The following is a 27,251-nucleotide window of genomic DNA, read 5'->3' as shown; positions in this document are numbered from 1 at the left end:
CAGGAATATCTTCCTTGCTTATGTATCAGTGGGTATGCCATACCTCTATCCTTTTGAGTGGCAGTATATTGGTTCTTAGGGTGTGAGATATGTAGGGCCCTGAACCTGCAGTCTTATTCATGGGGCCAGACTCTAGTGTCCACGTAAAGCCCTATTAACTTCAATCCTACTCTGTGTGCATGGAAGGGTCTGTACATGTGGATCAGATTGTAGGCTTGGTGGTTAAGGTTGCATATTTGTAATTTGACAAAGACACAAACATGTCAATGGGTGTTGCATAAAAGTGTCTTTTTAAAGTGGACTGTGAAATCTTAACAGCTTCAGTGGTATAACTATCACTGCACTTAAGAAAGTGGGATTGAACAGATAGAGCAGGCATATAGAAGCCAAACATACAGCTTGGGTTCATATAATTAACTTTTGTTTTAACTTTAACAAATTCTTGTATTTATTTCTAGAGGGAAAAGGAACCAGAAGAAAGGCAGGCTGTGGTAGTGTGGTGTTTACATATTGCTTGTAATTATTAGAGTGGGGAGCACTGGCTGTTGGGAGTCTGAAAGGACAGGAAACAGGAAGGGGGGGAGGAGTTGAAGAGGCTGAGGGAGAGCTACTGAGGGTGCAACAACAGCTTGGAAAAGAGGTTTCCACTTTAAAAAATAAAGTCCTGTTGAAGTTTGTTAGTACCTTGCCTGGCCACTAGCTACTCCTCCTAAAGGGCACTGAGGTTTAAACGCCATTGCTTTGTCTCTGTTGCTGTGCATAAGGCCCAGCTCCATGGCGCAGCAGCAGGTCCATGGCTAGACAGCCCCTTACTGTAGCTTGTGTGGGGGCAGCACCACACAAACTGGGAGTGAAATGGGCCGCCTCGTGGGCGTGGTACCGTGCCTGGCATTAATCTCATTGCTCGCTCAGCTACCCGGGTAACTGTCCCCACACAGCTAGACTCTTAACTATTCCTCCCGTCACAGAAGGAGGGTGACAGCCGGAGTCTGGACCTCAACCCGCACCTCCTGATGCCTCCGGACTGCGCTCTAGCTGCTAGGAGCCGCTCGGCTCGGCCCCGCCTACGTGGGCTTGTAGGGAGCCAATTGGTAAGCTACAGCCTCCCAACTTGTGGGAAGCGCTGGTGTGGCTCCTCCCCGTCCCACCAGATCGTGGGGTCTGTGCTGGCCAATCAGGGCTGGGTCCGCTGGGACTGCGGTTGGGCTCGTGATGGCCGCCTGAGGGGCCAGTGTGCGAGAGAAAGGGCCGGGATCCAGGGCGGGCGCGAGAGCCGGCGCGGACGGTTGGAAACAGTGACGTATCCTCATAGGCGCGCGGTAGGCTGCGGGGGGCTGTGCAGACAGTGGGGGTCTGGGAGTGCTGGGACGGCTGAGTTTGGAGACCCGTCCCCGGCGGGGCTCCGGCCCTGAGCAAGGGCCACGCGGGTCTCTGCCTAATAGCCGGGCTGCTCCTCCCACTCTTCGGCCCTTCTCGGGGTGGGGTGAGCTGGTACCTCTTACTTCCGCAGCCGAGAGGGGATGTGGGGCTCATAGGGCTACGGGGACCGGGAGCGAGCCTCTGTTCCGGGGGAGGTGGGGGAGCGAGCCTCTGTCCCGGGCCCGAGGGGTCGAGTAGCGCTTGGGGACTCTGGATGCGGTGACAGCTCCTATCCTGCGCTCCTGGGGTGCCGCACGGGAACCGGCCCTGCAGCTCCTTTCCTTGCCCTCGGTGCCCCTTTTCGTTTCCCCCATGGGACAGGCAGAGCCAGCAAGCCGAGGGTGTGCCGGAACAGATGGTGCCCACTGCCTTCTGGGCGTGGAGAAAGGTGCTCCTTTTCTGTCCTGTAGTTATGGCCCACAAGCTGGGTGGGGGCGGGGAGAGCCAGGGACGTGTTCATAAACAAGCTCTCCGTACCAGTGGCAGCAAATCAGTTTCCCTGTCTGGCTGCTGAAAGGGTATGCCCATCTTCCCTGATCATGGGTTGGCCGTTAACGTTAGCTGGTGCCAGCTCCTTGGGGATATGTCCCGTGGAAATGTTCACTTACTCTCTGACTAGTTTTTGGAAACTTAAAAACATCCCCTTCTTACCCCCCACCTAAAAAATCCAACCCGCCACATAACAAAAAAGTTGAGTGCATTTCATTGTTACAGAAGCTTCTTTTATTACACTCTAAATTAGGGATGTAAACTATTAAATGGCTAACCAGTAAGGATTAGTCTTACTGTTAACCTGTCCTGACCATTAACCCCCTGGCTGGCCACCCCAGGCGTGGTCCCAACCGGTCTCCATTTAATCTGATTAAACAATAACCATTTAAACTGTTAAAATTATAACATTTTAAAAGATATTTACATCCCCTACTCTAAACACTTCTAACTGGCTTTTAGGGTTTAGCGCTTTGCCTACCGCTGAACTTCTGGAGGCTCCTATAGAGAGAAGGATCACAGTTGTTTAAAGTGCACAATGATGACATTATTCTGCACTGTAAGACAGAATGTGAAGAAATATTGATAGTCTGTTTGAAAGAGCAAGATGTGAATGTGCCAGAGAATCAAGATGTCATTTATAGTAGCTTATTTTCTTGCCAAACAATATTTTAAAATAAATTGCAAAATATGGAACATTCTTCAAAAAGTTCCTGCCCATGTGTATCAAAATCGTAGTGACGTTTTCATACTGACTTTGTGGGAAATGTTCTGTGTGTTCCAAATGAACCAGCTGGGAAATGCAAGGCACTCTGTAACATGTTTTTCAGGAATTATGCTTGAAAATTCACCACAGGTTCCTTTAACACACTGCACAGAGGGTTTTTTTTTTTTGCTTGTATATGTAAACTATTTTGCAGTTGTGACGTTTTTATAATAGCTTTAAATTTCTTAGCTAGAAAAAATGTTATGGTCTTATAATGTAGTGGCCCAAAATTAAAAATTACATTCTGCATTAAATATAAAAATTAAAGGCAGATTGCAAGTTTTTTCTTATTTTAAAAACTGCTTCAGATTTTAAATCCTTGGTTTAAAAAAAAAGAAGAAGGTAACGTTTTATTTTGAGTCCAGCAATTAAAAAAAATCAGAAGTACTTCTCACTATGTAAGGCTGGAAATCTGTTTCCAAGTAAAATTTTAAATTTGGTTTTCCAAGTATTGTACTTATACTGTGCTTATCACTATGGTATCTGAATGCCTTTACAGCATTATCTAAACATCTAATTGAAAATGGCATTTCAGAGTTTACTGCTGCTGTTGACTATCTTACTGCAAAGTATGTTTCTACATATCAAATTTGTTATTTATTATGAGTTTAACACTTAAATGATCGCTTTTAAAGTTAAATATTTGTATCTTTCCTAATAACTGATCATTTATTTGATTGTTACAGTGGAATCCCCACTTTAAATGTTGGTAGCAGTAGAGAGGACAGATTAGGGAAAGGGAGAAAAAGGTAAAATAGAGGGGAACATAGGCAACTTCATGGCAACCACAGGGAAAGGTTTAATTGATTACGTGCAGTTTAAGGCTAGAAGGGACCATCAGATGATCTAGTATGACCTCCTGTATGTCACAGGCCATTCAATTTCACCTGGTTACTCCTGTCCTGAGTCAGAATTTCACTCCTCAGAAGACTGAATTGTTGTATGCCATAGGCAGAGAACAGGAGAGACGGAAATGCTGCCAGTTGTGGGAGCCCTTGCAAGTGTCAGGAAATTGATTAGATGGGATGTAACCCAAGGATCCTAGCTAGTGATCCATGCTGGGGAGGAAGGTGACAAACTTCTCAAGGTCCCTGCCAATCTGACCAGAGAGAAAACTCCTTCATAACCTTAAATCTGTAAATCAGTTGAACCGTGAGCATGTGAGAGAAAGACACCAGTTAAGCATTTAAGAGAATATTCTTTATACCACCTCAAATACGGTCCATCCTCTCTGGTGTCCCATGTTCAGCAGTGGCCAATGCCTGATGCCTCAGTTGAAGGTGAAAAAAATAAAATAAGTAAATCCCAGACTATATCTGGCCAATTGTGCATCAGAGGAAAAAATTACTTCTTGACCCCTGGCGGCAACTGACTGAAACCCAGCAGTATGAAATTTGGTTATAATCATTGTCTTAAAGTGGAGCTGCAAGTGTTACATGCATGCTGAGAGTGATGCAGAGCTACCTGTTCTCTCTGTGGCTCATGAAAGGAGGGAATGAACAGGGGGATTCATAGACACCAAGGCCAGAAGGTACCACCACAACCCTCCAGCCTGACCTCTTGCACCAACAGGTGATAGAATTTTTCCCAGAAGCTGGATTAAAGCACATCTTCTAGAAAGATATTTAATCTTGTTTTAAAGGCTCCAAGCAATGATGAGTCCAATACCTCCCTTTGTGAGGTGTGTGTTTCAATATTTAATCCCTCTCACTGCTAGGAAACTGTCTTATATCACGGTTGAGTGTGTATAACTTCTGTTTCCAGCCAGTGGCTCTTGTTATGCCTTTGTCTAGGACAGGGGTGGGCAAACTATGGCTCGCTCCGAGAAGTGGCTGGTACCACAACCCTGCGGTCCCTGGGGGAGGGGGAGATCGAGGGCTCCGTGTGCTGCCCTTGCCTGTGGGTACCTCCCCCAAAGCTCCCATTGGTTGGGAACGGGGAACCGCGGACAATGGGAGCTTTGGGATAGGTACCCAGTGCACGGAGCCCTCTGCCCCCCTTCCCCCAGGGGATGCAGGGATGTGGTGCCGGCCGCTTCCTGGAGTGGCGCGGGGTCAGGGCAGGCAGGCAGGGAGCCTGCCCTGGCCCCGGTGCACACTGCTGCCACCCTGGAGTTGCTCCAGGTAAGCAGTACCGGGCTGGAGCTCACACCCCAAACCCCTCCTGCACCCCAGCTCCCTGCCCTGAGCCCCCTGCCTGCACACCAACCCTCTTCTGCAACCTGCACCCCAACCCCCTTCCGCAACCCGCACCCCTCCTGCACCCCAACCCCCTGCCTTGAGCCGCCTGCTGCACCTCGCACCCCTCCTGCACCCCAGGCCCCTGCCCTGAGCCCCCTGCTGCACCTTGCACCCCTCCTCTGCCCCAACTCCTTGCCCTGAGCTCCTTCCTGCACATCACACCTCCTCCCATGACCCGCACTCCCTCCCGCTCCCCAACCCCCTGCCCCAGCCCTACATTCATGGCCCTGCATGCTATTTCCCCACCCAGATGCAGCCCTTGGGCCAAAAAGTTTACCCACCGCTGGTCTAGCAGATTGAAAAGCCCCTCACAATCAGATATCTTTTCCACATGTGATTACCTGTGCACAGTGATCAAGTCACATCTCAGCTGTCTCTCCAATAAGCTGAATAAACTGAGCTCCTTAAGCATCGTATTATAAGGTTTGGTTTTCAGTCCTATCATAATTTTTGTGGCCCTTCTTTGTACTCTCTCCAGTATTTCCACATGCTTCTTGAAGTGTGGGCACAGAATTGGACACAGGATTCTAGTAGCGGTCTTACAAATGCTTTGTTTGTAGGCAAGTTCACTTCCCTAGTTCTAATTGATACTCCCCTTGATATATATCTAGTTATTGCATTAGTCCTTTTGCCACAGCATTGCACTGAGAACTCACGCTGAAGTTTTTATCCATGATTCCTAAGTCCTTTTCTGACTCACTGCTTTCCAAGACCCTCTTATTCTGCAGGCATAGCCCATGTTCTTTGTTCCGATGTGTATTATGTTGCAGTTGGCTGTATTAAAATGCATTTTGTTGGCAGAAATAATGCAGATGGGGGGAGTGGGGCTTGCAGGAATAAAGCCCTAAAGCAGGACTCATTCCCATGAGCCAGCCACATCCGCTCTTATTCCTCACCATCCTTTTCAGTGTCTTCATTGGGAGTGGCTCTGAGATGTTACCACCTCCAGGGTTACTGATTAGCGAATGATACTGCTGTACATATTTCTCGTCAGAGGCAATGGGTTGTCATTACATGATACAAGTAAGCATATGGTTTATCCTTGTAAACTTTGAATGGAGTGGGTAAGGGAGGGATAGGGGGACTCTTTGAGGAGCTGGCCAGGGTAGCAACTTCACCCCCTATCGAGGCACCTGCCCTCTGATCCTTAAAATGGCTTGTAATCTTTAGGTCCTATTGAAATTGTTATGAGGGCCAAAGTTAAGTGTGAATTACCTGATAATAACTAGTTGGGGATGCTACCTGAACTGGGGCCAAGAAAAGCTGTGGCCCATTTCCAGACTGGGGGGGGTACTTCTTGGGGAAACTCAGATTATGTCATACTGGCACTTTGCATGCCTCATGGGCAGCTGTGTTAAACTGTGAATCCAATTCAGGGTCTTAGTTCTAATGTATAGAGTCCTTTATGGACTAAAGTGTAGGTGTCTTGATGACCATATAGAATCATAGAATATCAGGGTTGGAAGGGACCCCAGAAGGTCATCTAGTCCAACCCCCTGCTCAAAGCAGGACCAATTCCCAGTTAAATCATCCCAGCCAGGGCTTTGTCAAGCCTGACCTTAAAAACCTTAAAAACCTCTAAGGAAGGAGATTCTCCATCAGTGACTCCAAAGACTGCTGTGCTTAGAAGGGGCCCTATAACTGACTGACAGCTTACTTAGGGATGAGTTCTTTAAAGCCTGGGCTGGGCATTTGGAAGGTCTTTGACTGTGGAAATGTATCACCATGCATCAGGAGGAACCTGAGTCTGATGTATTAAATTTAAGGAGTGTTGCAGAGCACCTGAAATGAGGAGTCATGGGTAATGACAAATGTATTACATTTGTATTTTGTGCCTCGATACTATCATTAGGACTTGAAAAATGTACAAGATACATGTTAGCTAGAGACCTTTACATCCAAATCCAGAGATAGATACGATAAATTTGGGGGTAGGAGAAGAGAGACTACTTCCCCATCAGTGTTCAGAAGCAGCACCCATGTGATAAGTCCAGCTCCCCTGATACCAGCTGCTGGGAAGTGGATTTTTATCACAGTGCTGATCCTACATCCTGCCTGGGACTTGATTTTCTGTTTTTGTTTTTTTTCTTTTTTTTTGTGTGTGCATCGGCTTCTGGCTAGTAGCCATATTGTAAATTTGAAGTTCTAACCGCTGGCAGAAATTAAGAGTTTTCTGTATCATTAGTTGCTTCAAACCCTTCTGGGTTCTGTTAGGTTAGAGGTTTTTTGCTGCAAGATGAGATGTCTCCACTACTCTACTCCTTCCTCAGTTTCCCTTGTTTGGGTCTTTTTCCTCTGAGAATAACTTAACTTGCTACTGCTGCTAATAACTTTCTCTTCAGAATAGGGACCATGTCTAATGCTACATCTATATAGTGCCTAATATAGTAATGGTGCTGTAATATAAACAATAATTGCAGTAGAATGAAACGGACTTGATTCTTGACATTTCACAGTTGCCTGCAAGGTTCTGAATAGAAGTAGTGAAAACATCAGAGCGTTAATTTAATTTAAAGGGACACTGTCTCAATTTAAAGGGACATGTCGGTTTGAAATCCAGTCACTTTAAAAAAGGTAATAGACTTGGTGCTAGTCATTCCCTGTTCAAGTTTCTTCTCACTGCTTGCTCCCATGTTCTCTGCCCATACTTTCCTGTTTCCTGTCCAAATTCCTGATTGACTGTTTGGTTTGTTACTGCTTGTTTTTTGTCTCTGTTTTTGTTTTTTAACTTCCCCAGTAGTTGGCTTTTTCAAACTCATTTTGATCAATTTTATTTTTTTAAATATTGAAATTTGATTATTTTGGTAGTTGAACAAATAAGTACATGGGGACTCCATGTATAATTTTTTAATGTAGAATTATGCTTTCCGTTTGTAGAATCTTCATTTTGAAATGTTATTTAATGAAAAATATCTATCTATTTTTTGTTAGCCATTAGTCTCTATATTACTCTGTAGGTATTTGGACATTGCTGTTGAATAATGGGAGAGATAGAAGGAACGTACAGAATACTGCAGACTCCTGGTTCTCGTTTGGGAGTCCAGAAGAATACTGGAGTGAGTACGCTGGAGCCAGCGCAAAACCTTTCTACAGCAATGGCAATGACACCTGCCAAAATGCATGAGAGGGATCTACCGATCAAAATAAAACTTTTGGACAACACTGTGGAAGTACTTGATGTTGAGGTAAGAAAGAGGTTCAGTCTGATTTCAGATAAGTTTAGTTTCAGGTAATATAGAATTTACTGTATATACTGGTGTATAAACTGACAAAATTTCAAGGGAACTTCTGGAGTGGAGGTTCATATAAGACTCAAGGCAAGGGAAGAGAGAAGCCTCTGATCCTCCTTCAGATCATAGAGCAGGTCCCCAAACAGCTCACTTGTAAATAGACCTAATTTGCTTATCTAAGACCTGCAAGTGTGGAGCTTATAAGGAGCATAGATGTTAGTATCAGAATTATGTATTTAAAATAACTTCAGTTTCACTGAACAAATATCATAAAGATGTCACACTGGTATGAGAAAAGAAAAGGAGTACTTGTGGCACCTTAGAGACTAACCAATTTATTTGAGCATGAGCTTTCGTGAGCTACAGCTCACTTCATCAGATGCATCTGATGATGAGCTGTAGCTCACGAAAGCTCATGCTCAAATAAATTGGTTAGTCTCTAAGGTGCCACAAGTACTCCTTTTCTTTTTGCGAATACAGACTAACACGGCTGTTACTCTGAAACTGGTATGAGAGTTTGTTAATATGAAGGAATGTACAGTAATTTAAGAATGTTAATGGTTGTGGTTTTTTTTTTTGCATTGCTGGAGCTTCAGGTATCCAGATGTGACCACTTTGTTTTAAACTTTCATGTCTCTCTTGGAGATCTTGCAAAATTATTTTTAATTTCCTGATTAAAGACGTAGTGCTCTCTTGACTTGGAGGTGGGGAAAGCCTGAAATCTGTTTTCTTAAGTCCAACTTTTTGCACCTTCTTCAAATGAATTTGTGACATCAAACCACACAGCTTGGCAATTTTGAGTGTCCTTTCCACAGTGATCTGACAGTGCTCCCTGAAAGGTTAGCCTTGGCATCTAGGTCTTTGATGCTGGGTCAGTATTATGAGCAGTATTAGAGCAGTATTCTTGTCAGCAAGTTAAGGAAGTATGGGCTGGATGAAAGCACTATAAGGTGGGTAGAAAGCTGGCTAGATTGTTGGGCTCAACGGGTAGTGATCAATGGCTCCATGTCTAGTTGGCAGCCGGTATCAAGTGGAGTGCCCCGGGATCGGTCCTGGGGCCGGTTTTGTTCAATATCTTCATAAATGATCTGGAGGATGGTGTGGATTGCACTCTCAGCAAATTTGCGGATGATACTAAACTGGGAGGAGTGGTAGATATGCTGGAGGGTAGGGATAGGATACAGAGGGCCCTAGACAAATTGGAGGATTGGGCCAAAAGAAATCTGATGAGGTTCAATAAGGATAAGTGCAGGGTCCTGCACTTAGGATGGAAGAATCCAATGCACCGTTACAGACTAGGGACCGAATGGCTAGGCAGCAGTTCTGCGGAAAAGGACCTAGGGGTGACAGTGGACGAGAAGCTGGATATGAGTCAGCAGTGTGCCCTTGTTGCCAAGAAGGCCAATGGCATTTTGGGATGTATAAGTAGGGGCATAGCGAGCAGATCGAGGGATGTGATCGTTCCCCTCTATTCGACATTGGTGAGGCCTCATCTGGAGTACTGTGTCCAGTTTTGGGCCCCACACTACAAGAAGGATGTGGATAAATTGGAGAGAGTCCAGCGAAGGGCAACAAAAATGATTAGGGGTCTAGAACACATGACTTATGAGGAGAGGCTGAGGGAGCTGGGATTGTTTAGCCTGCAGAAGAGAAGAATGAGGGGGGATTTGATAGCTGCTTTCAACTACCTGAAAGGGGGTTCCAAAGAGGATGGCTCTAGACTGTTCTCAATGGTAGCAGATGACAGAACGAGGAGTAATGGTCTCAAGTTGCAGTGGGGGAGGTTTAGATTGGATATTAGGAAAAACTTTTTCACTAAGAGGGTGGTGAAACACTGGAATGCGTTACCTAGGGAGGTGGTAGAATCTCCTTCCTTAGAGGTTTTTAAGGTCAGGCTTGACAAAGCCCTGGCTGGGATGATTTAACTGGGAATTGGTCCTGCTTCGAGCAGGGGGTTGGACTAGATGACCTCCAGGGGTCCCTTCCAACCCTGATATTCTATGATTCTATGGGTGCTGGGTAATTGAGGCAACCTTTAAAAATTAAAAATTGTGGGGTTGCTGTAGGAACAACTGAACGTAATCTGTTTCTCCTCTTTACTTCTTCTTCCCTCCTCTCTTCCTCCCCTTCCCCACCCACCCAGAAAGTAAACTAAAAATATTTCACAGATAATAGGGTTAGAAAACACCTTTCTATTTCAGTTAAGATACACTCAACTTTCAGGTTATTCTACATTAGTAAAATCCTGACTCTTTTAGAGCAAATGTACAAAGCTTTAAATTGCTGTGCAGACTTCAGCCGGTTTTACTAAAAATAAGCAAGAAGAGTGACCTCACTTAGAAATGTAGAAATTGGTAGTTTTAATTTGCGTGATTGTCTGGATGTTTAATGGGGCAAGAAACAAAAGCAGCTCTGCCGAGGAACCTGCGGGAGCGAATTACCCAGTATCTCCATGAGAGTTTCCTGGAGATCTCTGAGGGAAATTCCCGTGAAGTGAGTGAGTCTATCAACAGCCTGTTCTGCTGCTCAGGATAGGCATGCTGTGGGAGACGAGCCTGATTTCTGCAACCCTTCTGCCCCCAACAGATTGCTTCAGCAATTCGCAAAATCAGATCCACTTTCCAGGGGTCTCCTCTCCTATTTGCGCTTCACCAAGATCCGACTGCTGTGACTGGCTAGGCTCCTCTGGGGTAGAAAAGAGCTCCTGACTGCATGCATCTCTGGCCTCTGAGCCATCCTCTGCCTCTTCCTTCCCTCCCCCTCTTCATCCAAGATTTCCTCCTCCTGGCTTGGTCCACTCTCAACTGGCACGTGAGCCAACAAAGTATCCACAGGGGCCTTCGCAGTGGAGGTGGGGTTGCCACCGAGTATTGTATCCAGCTCTTTGTAGAACTGGCAGCTTGTGGGCGCAGCACTGGAACGGCGGTTTGCCTCCCGCGCCTTCTGCAGCTCCTTCACTTTTACCCTATACTGAAATGTGTCCAGGTCATGGCCCCTTTCTGTCATGCACTGTGAAATCTGTCTGTAGTTATCATAATTCCTACGGCTGGAGCGCAGCTGGGACTGCACAGCTTCCTCTCCCCAAATGCTGATTAGGTCCAGCAGCTCGGCATTGCTGCAAGCGGGGGATCGTCTGGTGAGTGGAGGAGGCATGGCCATCTGGAAGGATGCGCTTGGCAGTGTGTACGCCTCGGGAGTTATAGTTCAGAAAGCTGCTTTATTGCACAGAAACTTGCCAGTGTAGACGGGGCCTAACTCATTAGCCTCCTCAAAACTCTTCTCTGCTGTGATGTCTACAAAAAACTTGACAATGTTTAGGCTGCTAGTGTGTTGAGACCACTGCTTATCATGCTTATTAATATTTTCTCACTGACTGTATCCATCTGTTATCTCTTGTCTTATGCTTAGATTGTAAGCTCCTTGGGGTGGGCACTCTCTTTTTGTTCAGTGTTTGTACAGCACCCAGCACAATGGAATCCTGGACTGTGAATGGGGCTCCTAGGCAGTATGGTAATAAAAATAATAACTAAAAGCAGAGTAGACTATATGAATAGTGTCACAGCATAGCAGACATCCTATTGGGCTGCTGTATTAGTTGAGTACAAAGCTCCCCTTTCCTTCCTCTCTTTAAAAGTTAATTTGTCAGATATCTGGAGAGAGGAGTAACAGCCACATACTGCTGATTGTGAAGAAGTATTTGACATTCTCCAGCTTCTCAGAGTGGTGTAGGGCTATGAATAAGGAATGACATTAGCACCAGCCAGCTAGAGAAGATGGATCAGGGAATAACGACAAGCTGAGTGGCTACTTTTGTAAAGCAGCCCTGAGAACAGGGGAAGAACAGTCCTCTGAGCAGCTGCTCCAGGATCAGACGCCAGTAACATGTGACTCTTGCCCACTCTCTCTTTGTGCATGTGAGGAGTTTTCATAGAATTAAACAGGTGGAAATTACTAACCGTTTGTGTTTTTCACAAATACAAAATAACACAAAATAAAGTGAAAAACTGCTATTAAAACGATGCCTGTGTCTCCTGTACCATGGGGCTGGCCCTGGCTCTGGGCATTGTGATTTGGTGTGCAGGCTTGCAGTGCTGTTCAGGTTTGGCCCAGGTGCCCCCTGTCGTCATGATGGGTGGAGAGATGGCTGGCCAGATTTGAGTGAGTGGCTGGCACTGCAATCCTGCAGGCCAAGTTGCAATGCCAAGAGCAGGGGCTGGGGCCAGCCCTGCAGGACAGGAGCTGCTGCTGCAGGGTGAGCGTGGGGTGGTCTTGCTCTGTAGGGCCTCCCCTCCTCTGGGGGCAGGACACAACAAAATTCCCAAAAAATTAAACAAAAAAATAAAATAAAAAGAATTTCATTGGGCTCTAGAAATTATTGAGTCTGGGAGTGGAATCCTGAATTTTTAGCTAACTACTTCAGATAAAAATGCTTCTGCATGACTCATGGCTTGTTGATTCAAGTAGCAGGAAAAGTTTTTGAATTATCTGGGGCCAAGAGCTCTGTTATGGAGGACTAAATAGGAACACTGCACATAAAGGACAAAAACTCATAACAACAACCCATGAGCTTGTCTTCAAACTCCCTAACAGTGGAGGGGGTGTGTGTGGAAGATAGGAAGAATACATCAGAGCAGACTAAGTGGATGTTTGATATCAGTTGCTGATAGACACACAAACTTGTATGTGCAAAAAGAGAGGTCTTAAGTGAACTAGTTATTTGTTCATCTGTCTGGACTTCACTTCTTACAGCTCTCTAAGGAGTGAAGGGAGAATAGAAGGTTTGTGAGACCAATACAGCTGAGAACAAGGGTTGTTGATTTTCAGTCAGTCACTGGAAGTTACATACACAGGAGCTTGTGAGCCTTTTGGAGTATAAGACGGAAAGCAGGCCACAATTTCTAGGAATGGCACACTCTGAGTTCTTAAGCATATCTTTATTATAGAGTGGAGCCTAACTGTTTTGGCATTTTGCGCAAGGCAGAGTTAAGGTTATCTGTGTCTGACCTGGTGACTTAGTAGAGCTGGCTTGCTAAAGGACTTGCGGGTATGTATGACTTTATTCCTTATTTCTGTACTTTTGGTTTTGGTTTTGAGTTTGGCATTACCGTTCCTTTTGCAAACTTAAGTGGTTCTCACAAAGTATCTTATCTGAGTTTATTTCAGTTCCTCTCAAAGGAGATGATTTAATTTACTTTAAATAAAATTTCTACGCACCTAATTCCTTACAGATTATAAATGCAGTCCGGTCAACGTTCAGGTGTATAAGCAGGCAAAATTGTACTGTTTAGTAGTTTTCAGATTTTTCTGTGGATTTGGAAGGCCTTGTTGCTTATCAAGTAAAAGTCCATCATTCCTGAAGAAATACTCCCTGCAATTTTATATGTAATACTTATATATTTAAGTTGAGGAAAAGAAATTCCACTGGATCCTCTTGCTTCTTCAGCTGGTAGCATCATTTGTACTGGCAAATTGTCACCAAATTGAGGATAAGTTTGGGTTTCAGAAACCATACCCTCTAGCTGTTGCAGGTATGTGTTGCATTCAGGCACAGTTGTGCAAGATTGGAAAAGGGTACTAGTAATACAAGCCAGAAAAATGATGTCCTGCAATGAAGGGCAAGATGCCAAAAAACACTTTCTGTGCCAAACTGATGGATATTATTCACTTAGGACAAGGCCTTGCTTTTGAAATAAAGGCTTGGCAAATAAAAACCCAGAAATGTCTGGCATTTGTTATCTTCTGGATTTATATTTTATCACTAAATTTATTTTTTCTCAGATTTTGAAACAAATATAGCTGCTTGTATCTGCAACTTGATAGATATATAGGCGTGAGTGCTCTTATCTCTGGGTTGTGCTTGATTTCAGTCCTGAGCTTATTACTTTGTTCAGTTCACTCACTTTTTTATTGTATCTGAATTTAAATTTCCAGTTCAGCTGAAGTTAGGCTCTTTTCACTAACCTGCTTTTAGATTCCTGAAGGGTTGCTGTAGAGACTTAAAATGCCTTGGAAACCATAACATTTGAGCTCTTCAGTATGAATGAGGTGGATAATGGGAAAGCCACTTGAGATCAGAGAGGTAGGAGCATGTCAAATAACTTTCATTTTACCTCATCTGATTTAAGGTAGTTGAATATACATGGCACAAAATATAATGGCTGGCATAAAGAGACAAGGCAGTACAATACACAACAGTGTAAACATTGTCTCTTGTTATGTTGAAAAGTTATGTTCTATGTATTTGAGCTTCTGCACTTATGTTAATTTTATGACTTTGTTTATAACCTTTGTACTTTTCCTAAATCTAATGGTGTAGTACAGTAACTCCTCACTTAATGTTGTCCCGGTTAATGTTGTTACGTTGCTGATCAGTTAGAGAACATGCTCGTTTAAAGTTGTTCAGTGCTCCCTTATAACGTTGTTGGGCAGTCGCCTGCTTTGTCCACTGCTTTCAGAAAGAGTAGCCCATTAGAGCTAGCTGGCAGCCCCCCATCAGCTCCCCTAAGTTTCCTGTGCAGCAGCCGCCCAGCAGGCTATCAATTGCCTGGCAGTTCAGGTATCCCTCCCCCCACTGCCATGTGCTGCTCCTGACCTCTACCTTGGAGCTGCTCCTGGGAGCCTCCTGCTTGCTGTGCAGAGGAGGGGGAAGCGGGGTGCTAATGTCAGGGTCTCACAATATAAGTGTCCCCTGGGTAAGCACCAGCATTGTATATTGCTAATGCTTTTATATGCACTGGAAAGGATCTTGGGAAGGGTTGAAGGTGTGAGTGTGGCGTGAAAGATTCCTTTGCAGATTGCGAGAGGCCAAAGGGGGAGGAAGGGAGAAAGGATCGGGTTAACTCGATGCTCCAGCTAGGTCCAAAGATAAGAAGCTGACTCCTGCCCAAGGCCACTGCACACAACAGATTCTCTGCTACCTGCCAAGAAAGACAGCCTAGATTCCAACCCCGACCAGCCGTGAGAAAGGAGAATTGAATGATCAGAACTGCAGGGGCTGAGAAAACAAGTGAGACTGTGAAGGTCAGCGACTGGGGAAAACAACAATCTTGTGTCCCTGAAGCTGGTGTGTTTTGGGAAAGCTGAGGAAGCTGCAGAAAGGCGGTTTGGACTGGTACAAAGAGCATGGGGGACAGAAGTCCCTGAATGAAACGCCCCGAGAAGAACCCAGGACTTAAAAATCCTCTCAAGAGCCAAAGTAAATCAGAGATCAACAGCGGACCCTGGACGGCCTCTGCACAGGACAGAACTCTTGTCCACCCTTCCCCCTCTTCTTCTCACGTTAGACCTGGGCTTGGCCAGCCCTGGGTTGTGCATCTGTGAGTATGAAAGTGGGTGCGGGCTCGGGCACTAACGCTTTCTTCCTTCCTCTGAGTGACATGGGAAGCACCTAGCACTCACCACTGTTATTTTATTAATAAAGCTTTAGAACTTAGTCACTCCCCTAAAGATCCTGTGGCCTCAGCCTGATCACCTGACGCCTCAGGCAGATTGGTAACTTAAATCTATCACAAGTGTGTCTCCCTTCCCCCCACTCCTGTACCCCTTCTCCACAGAGCAGGGGGCGGGACACGACAGGGCTCAGGATGGAGGGAGCTTGCTGGCAGCAGCAGCTGTCTCAACTTGCTGATCTACTTAAAAAGGCAGTGTACTTAGAGTGGGGTTGGCGTACTTAAAGGGGCAACATGCGTCCATCTCTTCTCACACACGCACACACACACACACGGTGTGTGTCTGTCTCTCTCTGCCATGCTGTGTCTCCTTCTTCCATTCTTGCTGCCTTGTAGAGTGTGAGGCTACATTAACAACAATGTTAACCCTTGAGGGCTCATCCGAGGGCTAGTTCATCATTTAGCAGTAAGGCATTCCCTGGGAAATATCCCACCCTCTGACTCCACCACCTCAACCAAGCTTCGCAATCATCATTGCTGTATACAGTATTAAATCGTTTGTTTAAAACTTATTGTGTGTGTGTATATGTATGTATGTGTGTGTGTTTATATATATATATATATATATAAAAAACACACACACACATACATACATAGTCTTTTGTCTGGCAAAAAAAATTTCCCTGGAACCTAACCCCCCCATTTACATTAATTCTTATGGGGAAATAGGATTTGCTTAACATCGTTTTACGTAGCCCTGGTCCACACTATGAGTTTAGGTCGAACACTTTAGCAGTGTTAGATCGATTTAACCATGCACCCATCCACACAACGAAGCCATTTTTGTCAACTTAATGGGCTCTTAAAATCAATTTCTGTACTCCTCCCCAACAAGGGGATTAGCGCTGAAATCAACATTGCCGGGTCGAATTTGGGTTAGTGTGGACGCAATTCGACAATATTGGCCTCCGGGAGCTATCCCCCAGTGCTCCATTGTGACTACTCTGGACAGCACTCTCAACTCGGATGCACTGGCCAGGTAGACAGGAAAAGCCCCGGGAACTTTTGAATTTCATTTCCTGTTTGGCCACCGTGGCGTGACCAAGCAGAGCTGATCAGCAGAGATGACCATGGAGTCCCAGAATTACAAAAGAGCTCCAGCATGGACCGAACGGGAGGTACTGGATCTGATCGCTGTATGGGGAGATGAATCTGTGCTATCAGAACTCTGTTCCAAAAGACGAAATGCTGAAATATTTGAAAAAATCTCCAAGGGCATGAAGGACAGAGGCGAGGAGTGAAGGACAGAAGCGAGGAGTTACTGTACTGCTAGTTTGGATATATTGTGCTTGTCTTGTTACATTGTACTTTATTTTTTATGATGGGTCATCAGAAGTACATAGCTTACATATAAGAATTTGATTTGACCTAGGTCAGGCTATATTACAATAGATAAGACATTGATTTTAATCTGAATCTTTCCAAGATTTGTTTGTCCAGGTCAAATATATCCATGCTGAATTAAATTAAATGAAGTTAAGCCCAGAATATTTGGGCTTTCTGAATTTTGTGAAGAGCTTCCCAGCTGAGACTTCAGAACTGCAGGTAGAGCTGGAGGAAAGTAATTGAATGGCGGAATGGGGGAATGCTAACTTGGAGGCAGCTGAACGTAATTGTCATGTGCAGAGGGTCCCCTTCAAGTGTGTATCTCAGGGCATGTCTACACTTACCTCCAGAGCGATCGATCCAGCGGGTGGGGGCGGTGGGTCGATTTATCGCGTCTAGTGAAAACGCAATAGATTGACTGCTGAGCGCTCTCCCTTCGACTCCGGTACTCCACTGGAGTGAGAAGCATAGACAGAATTGATGGGGGAGCATCAGCAGTCGACCTACCACAGTGAAGACACCGCGATAAGGAGATCTAAGTACATCAACTTCAGCTATGTTATTCACGTAGCTGAACTTGTGTAACTTAGATTGATTCCCTCCCGCCCTCCCCGCAGTGTAGACCAGGCCTCAGAGTGGGTGAGGGGAAACAATTGGGTCTCCTTTATTTGCGGAAAGCACACTTGATCATTGTTGCATAATTTTTTTTTTAATTGCACAGATAGCTGAAATAATCTGCACAGACTATCTGCATATGGGAGGTATGGTTTTGTGGCTGAACCACTGGACTGGGATTTAGAAGTTCTGGGTTCAGTTCCTGGCTCTCCCACAGACTAGCTGTGTGAACTTGGGGAAGTCACTGAAACTTCACTTCACTTCATTTTACCCATCCAAATAATAGAGAACTATATTCTTTCCTCTTGTTTGTCTGATCTATTTAGATCATAAGCTCTTTGGGACTGAAATTGTCTATTATTGCATGGTTGTACAGCGTCTCAGCTGTTGGCACTTTAAGTGCTACAGGAATGCAGTTTTTTTTACAATTTTATTTTTGTTGTAGTACCTTGTCAGATTGGTTTAGGAGTGGGTCAGTTAACATTAGCATCCCAGAAAATGTAATTTAATTAGATGGAGATCATGCATAATTTATTTCTGCATAGAATATGACTTCAGTTTTCTTCACTGGTAACTTTTTTTTTTTAATCATAGCAAATTTGCATCTCTTGGTCTAGGTCTTAGACTCAAGTTAACAAGACGGATAAAAATCAATGCTTTTTTTGGGAAAAAAATAGGATTTTTTGGATTTAAAAGAGAAATTGAGCAGTGTGCAAAAGGTCTAGAGGGTAAAAATGTTAACCTGAGTCTTGATGGGTGGAACAATGTCCACAATGATCCTGTCGTGTGTGCTTGTGTGACAACATAAGAAGGGAATGTCTTCCTTACAGAAACAATTGATACATCAGGAAATGCACACACAGCAGAATACTTACAAGAAGTACCAGTAAAAGCTATAACAAACTGGGGGAAAAACATTCAACTGTCTAGTATGCAGCTTGGTCACAGACAATGCTGCAAATGTATCCAAGATGAGAAGAAATTATTTAGAAGAGAGTTCCAAACTAATAACATACAGTTGCAGTGATCATTTGATGCACCTCCTTGCCAAAGACTTCAGTGTTTCAGAAATAAAGGCTAATGTTGATGAAATTGCAAAATATTTCCGTAGCAACCACTTTGCAGCAGCTGCTCTGAAAAAAGTGGGAGGAACCAAGCTAACTCTCCCATAAGACGTGCAATGGAACTCAGTAGTGGACTGTTTTGAGCACTATATCAAGAGCTGGCCTAATTTGATGACAGTTTGTGAACAAAATCCTGAAAAAATAGATGGCACTTTCACAGTCAAAGTTCTCAACATTGGGCTTAAGAGAAATGTTGGACACATGCTGAGTACCCTGAAGCCTATTTCTGTAGCCTTGAACAAAATGCAGGGAAATAGCTGTTTTATTTGGAAATTTGGAAGGAACTGGGTGAGATCTTTACAAAGAGAAATATGCAATGACAGAGTTAAATTACAAGCGTTAAAAAACAAATGGGACAAGCACTATCTCCAGCTCATTTTCTTGCAAATATTCTCAATACTCGGTACCAGGGTCAAACCTTAACTGCTGAAGAAGAGGAGTTGGCTATGACCTGGACACCCAGCAATCATCCCTCCATAATGCCAACTATAATAAACTTGAGAGCTAAAGGTGTTTATTGGGTTTATTGAAGAATCTTACAGTCAGTGATCCAGTCCAGTTGTTCTAGTGCCTAAACCTGACAGTACCACGAGATTCTGTAATGACTTTCGCTGACTGAATGAAATATCCCAGTTTGATGCATACCCCATACCACGCATCGACGAACTGGTTGACTGACTGGGTAGTGCCTGATCCTTGACTACACTGGATCTGACAAAAGGGTACTGGCAGATTCCGCTGACCAAAGAAGCTAAAGAAAAGACAGCGTTCTCCACCCCAGACAGGCTATTCCAGTACACCGTCCCCCTCTTCCCCCTACATGGGGCCCCGGCCACATTCAAGAAATGTCTTTAAAACAGCAAACATATAATCACACCAGCGAACTGGTGGAAGTCACTTAAGCACCTGGATTCAGAGACTGTTGAAGTGATAATCTCACTTTTAACAGCAGTAGCTGCTTCTGCCAGTGTAGAAAGAATCTTTTCTTCCTTTGGACTAATTCATTCCAAATTGAGAAATTGTTTGGGATCTGAAAAAGCAGGAAAGCTTGTTTTTCTTTTCCAGATTATGAACAAACAGGAAAATGAAGGTGAAGACAACTGAGTTAGCTGCAGAAGCCAGTATTTTAAAAAAACAGGAGTACTTGTGGCACCATAGAGACTAACTAATTTATTTGAGCATAAGATTTCAGCCCACTTCATCAGATGCATAGAATGGAACATATAGTACGGAAACCGGAGCAAATTTACCACATCAATCTTCTAAAACCTTGGCTCGATCGTGAGGCATGCTTAGTCGCACAGGAGACCCTTCCCCAGGAGGATAACTTACACGAGCAAGTGAGGATATCATCCGACTTGACGCCGATCTAAAAGATCGAGGCAGTCGACATGATTAATCGCAACCGAGATGTGTTCTCCACAAAATTTGGGGCAGACGACTGAGACCTATCACCATATCCGCATGATCCCCGGAGCCAAGGTAACGTTGAGACCCTACCGAATCCCAGCAGCCAAAAGAGAAGAAATCAAGGCCGAAGTAAAGAAAATGTTAGAATTAGGGTTTATTGAAGAATCTTACAGTCAGTGATCCAGTCCAGTTGTTCTAGTGCCTAAACCTGACAGTACCACGAGATTCTGTAATGACTTTCGCTGACTGAATGAAATATCCCAGTTTGATGCATACCCCATACCACGCATCGACGAACTGGTTGACTGACTGGGTAGTGCCTGATCCTTGACTACACTGGATCTGACAAAAGGGTACTGGCAGATTCCGCTGACCAAAGAAGCTAAAGAAAAGACAGCGTTCTCCACCCCAGACAGGCTATTCCAGTACACCGTCCCCCTCTTCCCCCTACATGGGGCCCCGGCCACATTCCAGCGCCTCATGGATAAGCTGCTGAGCCCCCATACTAGTTATGCAGCTGCATAGCTAGATGATGTCATCATCTATACGCCAGACTGGGGAACCCACTTGGAGAAAGTTCAGGCAGTACTGCGCACCTTAAGGCGGGCTGGCCCCACTGCTAATCCCGCTAAATGCGCCATAAGGCTAGCAGAGGCTAGGTACCTGGGATATATTGTGGGAAGGGGCATAATGAAGCCCCGAATGAATAAGCTAGAGGCAATTCAAAACTGGCCCTGGCTGACCCAAAAGAAGGAGGTCCGTGCGTTCCTAGGCGTGGTAGGCTACTAACGACATTTTATTCCCCACTTCACCACTAGGGCAAGTGCCCTAATGGACCTGGTGAAGGCCCGAGGTCCAGACATGGTAAAGTGGACTGACGCAGCAGAGGGGGCATTCACAGACCTTTGGATGGCCCTCTGTAATGACCCCGTACTCATAGCCCCAGACATTAACAAGGAATTTATTTTACAAACAGATGCTTCCAAGGTGGGGTTGGGGTGGTTCTGTCGCAAATGGTGGGAGAAGAGGAACACCCAATCCTCTACCTAAGCAGAAAGCTTCTCCCAAGAGAACAGAAATACGCAGTAGTCGAGAGAGAATGCCTTGCTGTCAAATGAGCTATGGAGACACTGTGTTATTACCTCTTAGGCTGGCGATTCACTCTTGTGACGGACCAAGCACCCCTCCAGTGGATGCAGTGGAATAAGGAAAAGAATGCAAGGGTCACCAGGTGGTTCTTATCCCTCCAACCATTCCAGTTCTGCATACGGCACAGGGTTGGATGCCACCATGGCAACACTGGTGGTCTGTCATGAGCATACTGCCTGGCGTCCCAAGTTGCCCAACTCTGTGGTGTTGAGCGGGGGGGGGATATGTGACGGGGCAAGGCCAGATGGCTATAGAAAAGTAATGGGAGATAGATATATTAGCTACAGGCTAAACAAATCCCTGGTACCAGGATAAGTTAAATGGCATCTGCTCCAGGTCAATTAAGACACCTGGGGCCAATTAAGAACTTTCCAGAAGGCAGGGAGAATGCTAGGTTGATTGGGACACTTGAAGCCAATCGGGCTGGCTGAAACTAGTTAAAAGCCTCCCAGTTAGTCAGGTGGGTGCAGATGTCAGGAGCTGTGGGAGGAAGTTGCGCTGTTGGAGAGACTGAGCAGTACACACCATATCAGGCTCAAGGAAGGAGGCCCTGAGGTAAGGGTGAAGTGGAGCTTGAGGAAGTGGAGGCTGCAGTGAGGAGGTAGCCCAGAGAATTGTACATGTCATGTTTCTAAAAGGTCAGCTACCATAGCTGATGCTATTAGGGTCCCTAGGCTGGAGCCCAGAGTAGAGGGCGGGTCCGGGCTCCCCACTTTGCCCCCCCCCCCCGATTAATCACTGAGGATAGCTTCTCCTCACCTCCCTTGCTGGCTTATGATGAAAATGGCTCAGTAGACTGTGACCCTTGTCTCTAGAGAGAGAAGGGTTACATGGAGGGTCACAGTGAGCCTCTGAGGTTAGCGAAATCCTCCAGGAAATGTGGGACCCACAGAGACAAGGACAGAGGTTTGTCACTAATATATATATATATACACACACACAACTTGAAAAGGTGGAGTAAGAGGCTAATTAATTAAAATGAGCTATTATCAGCAGGAGAAAAAAACTTTTGTAGTGATAATCAAGTTGGCCCATTTAGATAGTTGACAAGACGGTGTGAGGATACTTAACATGGGGAAATAGATTCTCACACCTTCTTGTCAGCTAACACAGCTGCTACTCTGAAACCTGTCAATATTTTGGCTCGTTCACCTGCACATCTACCAATGTGATATATGCCATCATGTGCCAGCAGTGCCCCTCTGCCATGTACATTGGCCAAACTGGACAGTCTCTACGTAAAAGAATCAATGAACACAAATCAGATGTCAAGAATTATAACATTCAAAAACCAGTCGGAGAACACTTCAATCTCTTTGGTCACTCGATTACAGACCTAAAAGTGGCAATTCTTCAACAAAAAAACTTCAAAAACACACTCCAACGAGAGACTGCTGAATTGGAATTAATTTGCAAACTGGATACAATTAACTTAGGCTTGAATAAAGACTGGGAGTGGATGGGTCATTACACAGTAAAACTATTTCCCCATGTTTATTCCCCCCCCCCCCGCTGTTCCTCAGATGTTCTTGTCAACTGCTGGAAATGGCCCACCTTGATTATCACTACAAAAGGTTTCTGCCCCCTAACCCTCCCCCCCGCTCTCCTGCTGGTAATAGCTCATCTTAAGTGATCACTCTCGTTACAGTGTGTATGGTAACACCCATTGTTTCATGTTTTCTGTGTATATAAATCTCCCCACCGTATTTTCCACTGAATGCATCTGATGAAGTGAGCTGTAGCTCACGAAAGCTTGTGCTCAAATAAATTTGTTAGTCTCTAGGTGCCACAAGACCTCCTTTTCAATATTTTAAGTTTCTCATGTTGACCTGGCTGACATAGTCGATTTTATTTTTTTTTTAATTTCATTTAACTATTTTACTTAAAAACAATTTTAACAAAAACAAACCTGATTTAAAAAGACTAGAATGTTTATATTCAAAAATTCATATGCTTATTTTGTTAAAATATTATATGTTTGCTGTTGAAGAAAAAAATCCAGAATATATAAACGTTGTTTTAGTTAAATAAAACAATTTAAATGTCTGTCTGGTGATGTTCTCCTCCTAATATAGCATGGCAAGAAAATCCTTCAAATATTAATTTTTAACCTGTTGAATTGGAGATAGTTCACCTCCCAATGATTTCATAAATATCTGCTTCAATGACCTTTGGTAAATGAAATAACCAACCAATCATTCATTTTCTGATATAGCTGTAAAGCTAATCTGAAAAGTTTTCAAAATAGATAACTTAAATATATAGTGTGTACCTTCTAAAAATTAAACCGACATCTATCTCTGAGTTGTGAAGAATATGTATGAAGGTTATAACAATCAACAAGAATGTACTTTTATGTAGAAATCCATGATTAGATCGAGTCTTCGTGGCTAGTGATTTAAATCATGATTTAAATCAAATCCACCCTGCAAGTTTAAAGGAAGTCTCTTCTCCCCTTCAAATATTGTATTCCAATTCTGGGCTTTGTTACTCCTCCTATTGTGTGCAATGACTCTATCTGTAATATTATAAAATGTTAGAATAAAACCATACCATTTGAGACCTCTGACCAACTCAAGAGGAAGTCCTCTTCCATGCACGAGACTTAACTGTGGCAGAGCTTTTAAAATATTCAACATATCCAAGTAGATCTACCAATTCTATTTTATATCAGCCCCAAAATTATGTTTTGTGTGAGAATTGGCTTTGTTGTTTCATTCTCCTCTCCCTTGTTATGATGCTTTTAGTAAGTGAATGAGAAATGTCTTCATTAGAGGGAAATAGTGTGCTTCTCAACTAAGTGAAGGTATTTATCAGTGCGGAGTACATATTTATTCACTTCATTAAATTTCATTGGTTTTTTTGGGGGGGGAGGGGGTTTGCCCGACAGTTATAGTTCTCAAAAAAAAAAGAGTACTTGTGGCACCTTAGAGACTAACAAATTTTACTCCTTTTCTTTTTGCGAATACAGACTAACACGGCTGCTACTCTGAAACCAGTTATAGTTCTGTAAATTTTCACTCCTTATGCTGGAAGAAGTACTTGCATCTTGTCATGTTTCCCTGCTCTTAATAGTCAGGGATTATTCTAGGTCCTTGCTGTGGGTTTGGCTGGTGTTGTAGGTGTTTTTGTTCCATAGACTCTGCAGTTATACATTGGGGAAAATAATTTTTTCTGCTTTTTTTTCACTTTTTGGCACTTCTGCCACTGACTTTGTTTTCATATAATTAACTTAAAGCTTTATGAGCTTATTGCAGACACTTTTTATTTTTTCTCATTTTTGAGTACTGTAAGGCCAGAGTATATTCAACATATCTACTATGTTTGATTTGGCTGTGTCCCTTTTGGACATTAAAGGAAAAAACAGAAATAAAGTACTACTGTTGCCTACTGTACAATAGAATAATGTAGTAGAGCTGGATTCATGTTTTTCTCATTCTTTTGTGATGCATTATAACTTCATGGCTTTTTTTTTTTTTTGGCATTGCATAAACTTTAAGACTCCAAAGTTGCATTAATACAGAGCTAAAACGTCCCTTCCCATGTTGAGCTGGGGGCAGTTACTTGATACGCAGTCTGGTGAATTTTTTGAAGCTCCCAGTATCCCTTGAAGGGTAACAGAAGGATATTAAAGAAGTTACAGAGGGAGCATGATTCTCTAATCACATAGCTATCCTAAGATCCATGGAGAATCACACAGATTTTAGGGCAGTGGCACACCTGAGGCAGAACAGCTCACTCAGGAGCTGTCTGTTACTGGTTTCCTGCCCACATCTATGAACCATCTCCAAGGGAGGTAGGTGTAGAGTGGGAGTTAATGCTGAAAGAGGAGAGTGTTAATCTGTGTTGAAACTTTCTATGGAGATTCCATGGGTTTGCCAGGGCATTTAGGGGGTTGTCTTGGCTCCAACCCCTATCCTTAGGGCTGGTAGCTCCAGCTCCAAAAGCTGTGGAGATTGATCATGGACTCTGGAGAATGAGGAGGAGGAGGAATAATTCTTGTTGGACTCTGCTCCATCCCTGACCTAACTGGTATATACATGCTTTGTTCCTTTAGTGTCTCTTGCAGGGATGATTTGGCATGTATTTAATTTGCATTGTATAATGTTTGTTTAATATCCTTGTGTTGTCATAGAAACTAAATGTATTAATCTATAACTGTGGAAGAGTTTCAAACTTTTGAATGCCTCACCTGAAATTAGGTGCAGTTTAAAAAACCATAGAGAAGACGTGAGAGTTTGGAAAAAGATTTGAAATTAAAATTGCTCAAACTGCCTTTAGTTTGTGTTTCCAGTTCTGTTAAGGTTTCATTTCTTTATCAAAACAGATATTGCATTATTTCCAAGCTCAGTGGAATACATTGGTATCTTTTATTGTTGATAGCTATTCTATTTTAGCTAGATATCTTAACTATGCTAAGATACAGTACTTAGTGCTGGCAAGAAGATTCCCCCCTCCTCCCCCCATTTTTTCTTGGCATGTCATTTTGAAGTATTGAACAAAGCAGATGATGTCTCCACAAATTAGTTGCACTAAATTTGCTTGACTTGTTTAAAAGCATGTAATTTTCCCCTTTATTAAAGCTACTTGTACTTTAACATCTTATTTGAAAGGCTTATTTTAGGCATATTTGTTTTTATATGGTTTTCATGCACCTTTAATTTAAAAGGCGTGGAATGAAATTGTGTATACTTAGATATTCATTGTCATATTCAAAGTACATTCAGTGGTCTGCTGTGGTCTGTAACTCACCACATTCTTAGACCTTAAAATCAGGAGCTGGCTTAGGACCTTTGGGGCTGCTTACAGGGCAGGCAGTCATCTGGAAGGTTGTATGCCAGTCAGTGATTTCCTTGGTTTTTAAAGAAGTATTTTCAGCCTCTAGCCAGTATATGATGTTATTGATATTTTTAACATCAGTACATGCTAACAATAAAAACTGCATTGAAGTTTAAGCATCAGCAAAAATTGCCATAATTTATTACAGGGAAGTTGTGAAGAAAGAGATGTAAATACTAATACATACTTATCAAGGAATCAAAATGCAAACTTGCTGCAATGGGAAATGTGTAAAGGGAACCCCAAAAAGCTTACGTGGACATAACTATTGAGAGATGCTCTGTATTGTATATAATGAGTGTAGTTTGGGAGAAGGCCTGGCAAATCCTCAGTCTTTCTAAGAAGAGGCCCTCCTATAGGAGGAAACGGTGTAACTTTTGGTCTTTCTGGCAAAGAGAGAAAGCTCTAAACATGAAGCTTCTTTTGTGCTCTCTCCCCGCCTCCCCCCTCCCTCCCTTGCTCTCTCTTGCTTCATATATTTAGGACTTCATTTCATAGTGGATTTTTCTGTGTTGTAAAAGTATTAACAGCTTAAATATGTGGGAAGTGGGAGGACAGACTGCTTCTGAATCCTATTAAACTATACACTAAAAGAATCTAAATGCTATATTAGTAAGCTCAATGTTTTTCTTTTTGACAAGGGAAAAATAATCAAAGAAAGAATCATAGCCAGATGTTTGTCATTGCTCCTGCTTGACTATCCTAAATATGGCAAATAAATGGCCATAGAACCTTTTTGTCTGACCTCAGAAGAAAAAGTTAGTAATTCACTATTTGAAATTTGAAGATATTATAGGGTTTAAAAAGAAAGTAATTCAAGCTTTCCAATCTACATATTATATGATTCTGCTGTACTTTTTGAAACCTGTTATTTTGTGTTTGGTGGCTTGACTTTCATTTTTCCCATCAGTGCCACTGTTCAGTCTAAGATTCTGGGACCTAAACATATCTATAATAGTGGACCTTTGACATAATATTATGTGGGAATGTTGTAGTTTTTGTAGTAGTTAGTTTCTTTTATATCAGTCCAGCTAGATAGCATAAAGTCTAATTCAGTCCCTTTTAAAATAAGAGACTTGCAAAGAAAAATAGCTGCTGTAAATTGTCACTGGTTACTCTTCTGATTGTATTAATCTGTACAACTCCGTATATTAGGGAAATGTGATTAGTACTGTCTTGAAAATGAGATTTCTTCT

The 27,251-nt window shown here is 43.5% G+C and overlaps 1 protein-coding gene across 14 annotated transcripts in view; it reads left to right on the top strand.

The window, feature by feature from the left end:
* Positions 1–1,071: 1,071 nt before the first annotated feature.
* FARP2 (FERM, ARH/RhoGEF and pleckstrin domain protein 2) overlaps positions 1,072–27,251 on the top strand; it is a 213,956-nt gene continuing 187,776 nt past the window's right edge. For 10 of the 14 annotated variants that reach the window (XR_012669925.1, XR_012669926.1, XM_075132313.1 and 7 more), the window contains exons 1-2: positions 1,161–1,319; positions 7,872–8,099. Coding sequence is in view for 11 of the 14 variants with exons in the window: in XM_075132313.1 (XP_074988414.1) it covers positions 7,896–8,099 (204 nt within the window). In the remaining 3 variants the exon portion in view is untranslated. Of the gene's footprint in view, positions 1,092–1,160; positions 1,320–1,723; positions 1,808–5,822; positions 5,938–7,871; positions 8,100–15,184; positions 15,461–27,251 lie in introns of those variants that run through there. The other 4 variants (XM_075132307.1, XM_075132309.1, XM_075132308.1 and 1 more) reach the window with 4 other exon arrangements.

This window comes from Caretta caretta, chromosome 9 (assembly GCF_965140235.1).
Source record: "Caretta caretta isolate rCarCar2 chromosome 9, rCarCar1.hap1, whole genome shotgun sequence".
In the NCBI taxonomy this organism is placed as follows: Eukaryota; Metazoa; Chordata; order Testudines; family Cheloniidae; genus Caretta; species Caretta caretta.
The sequence above is the reverse complement of the archived record's forward strand: the minus strand, read 5'-3'. Positions and strand labels throughout refer to the sequence as shown.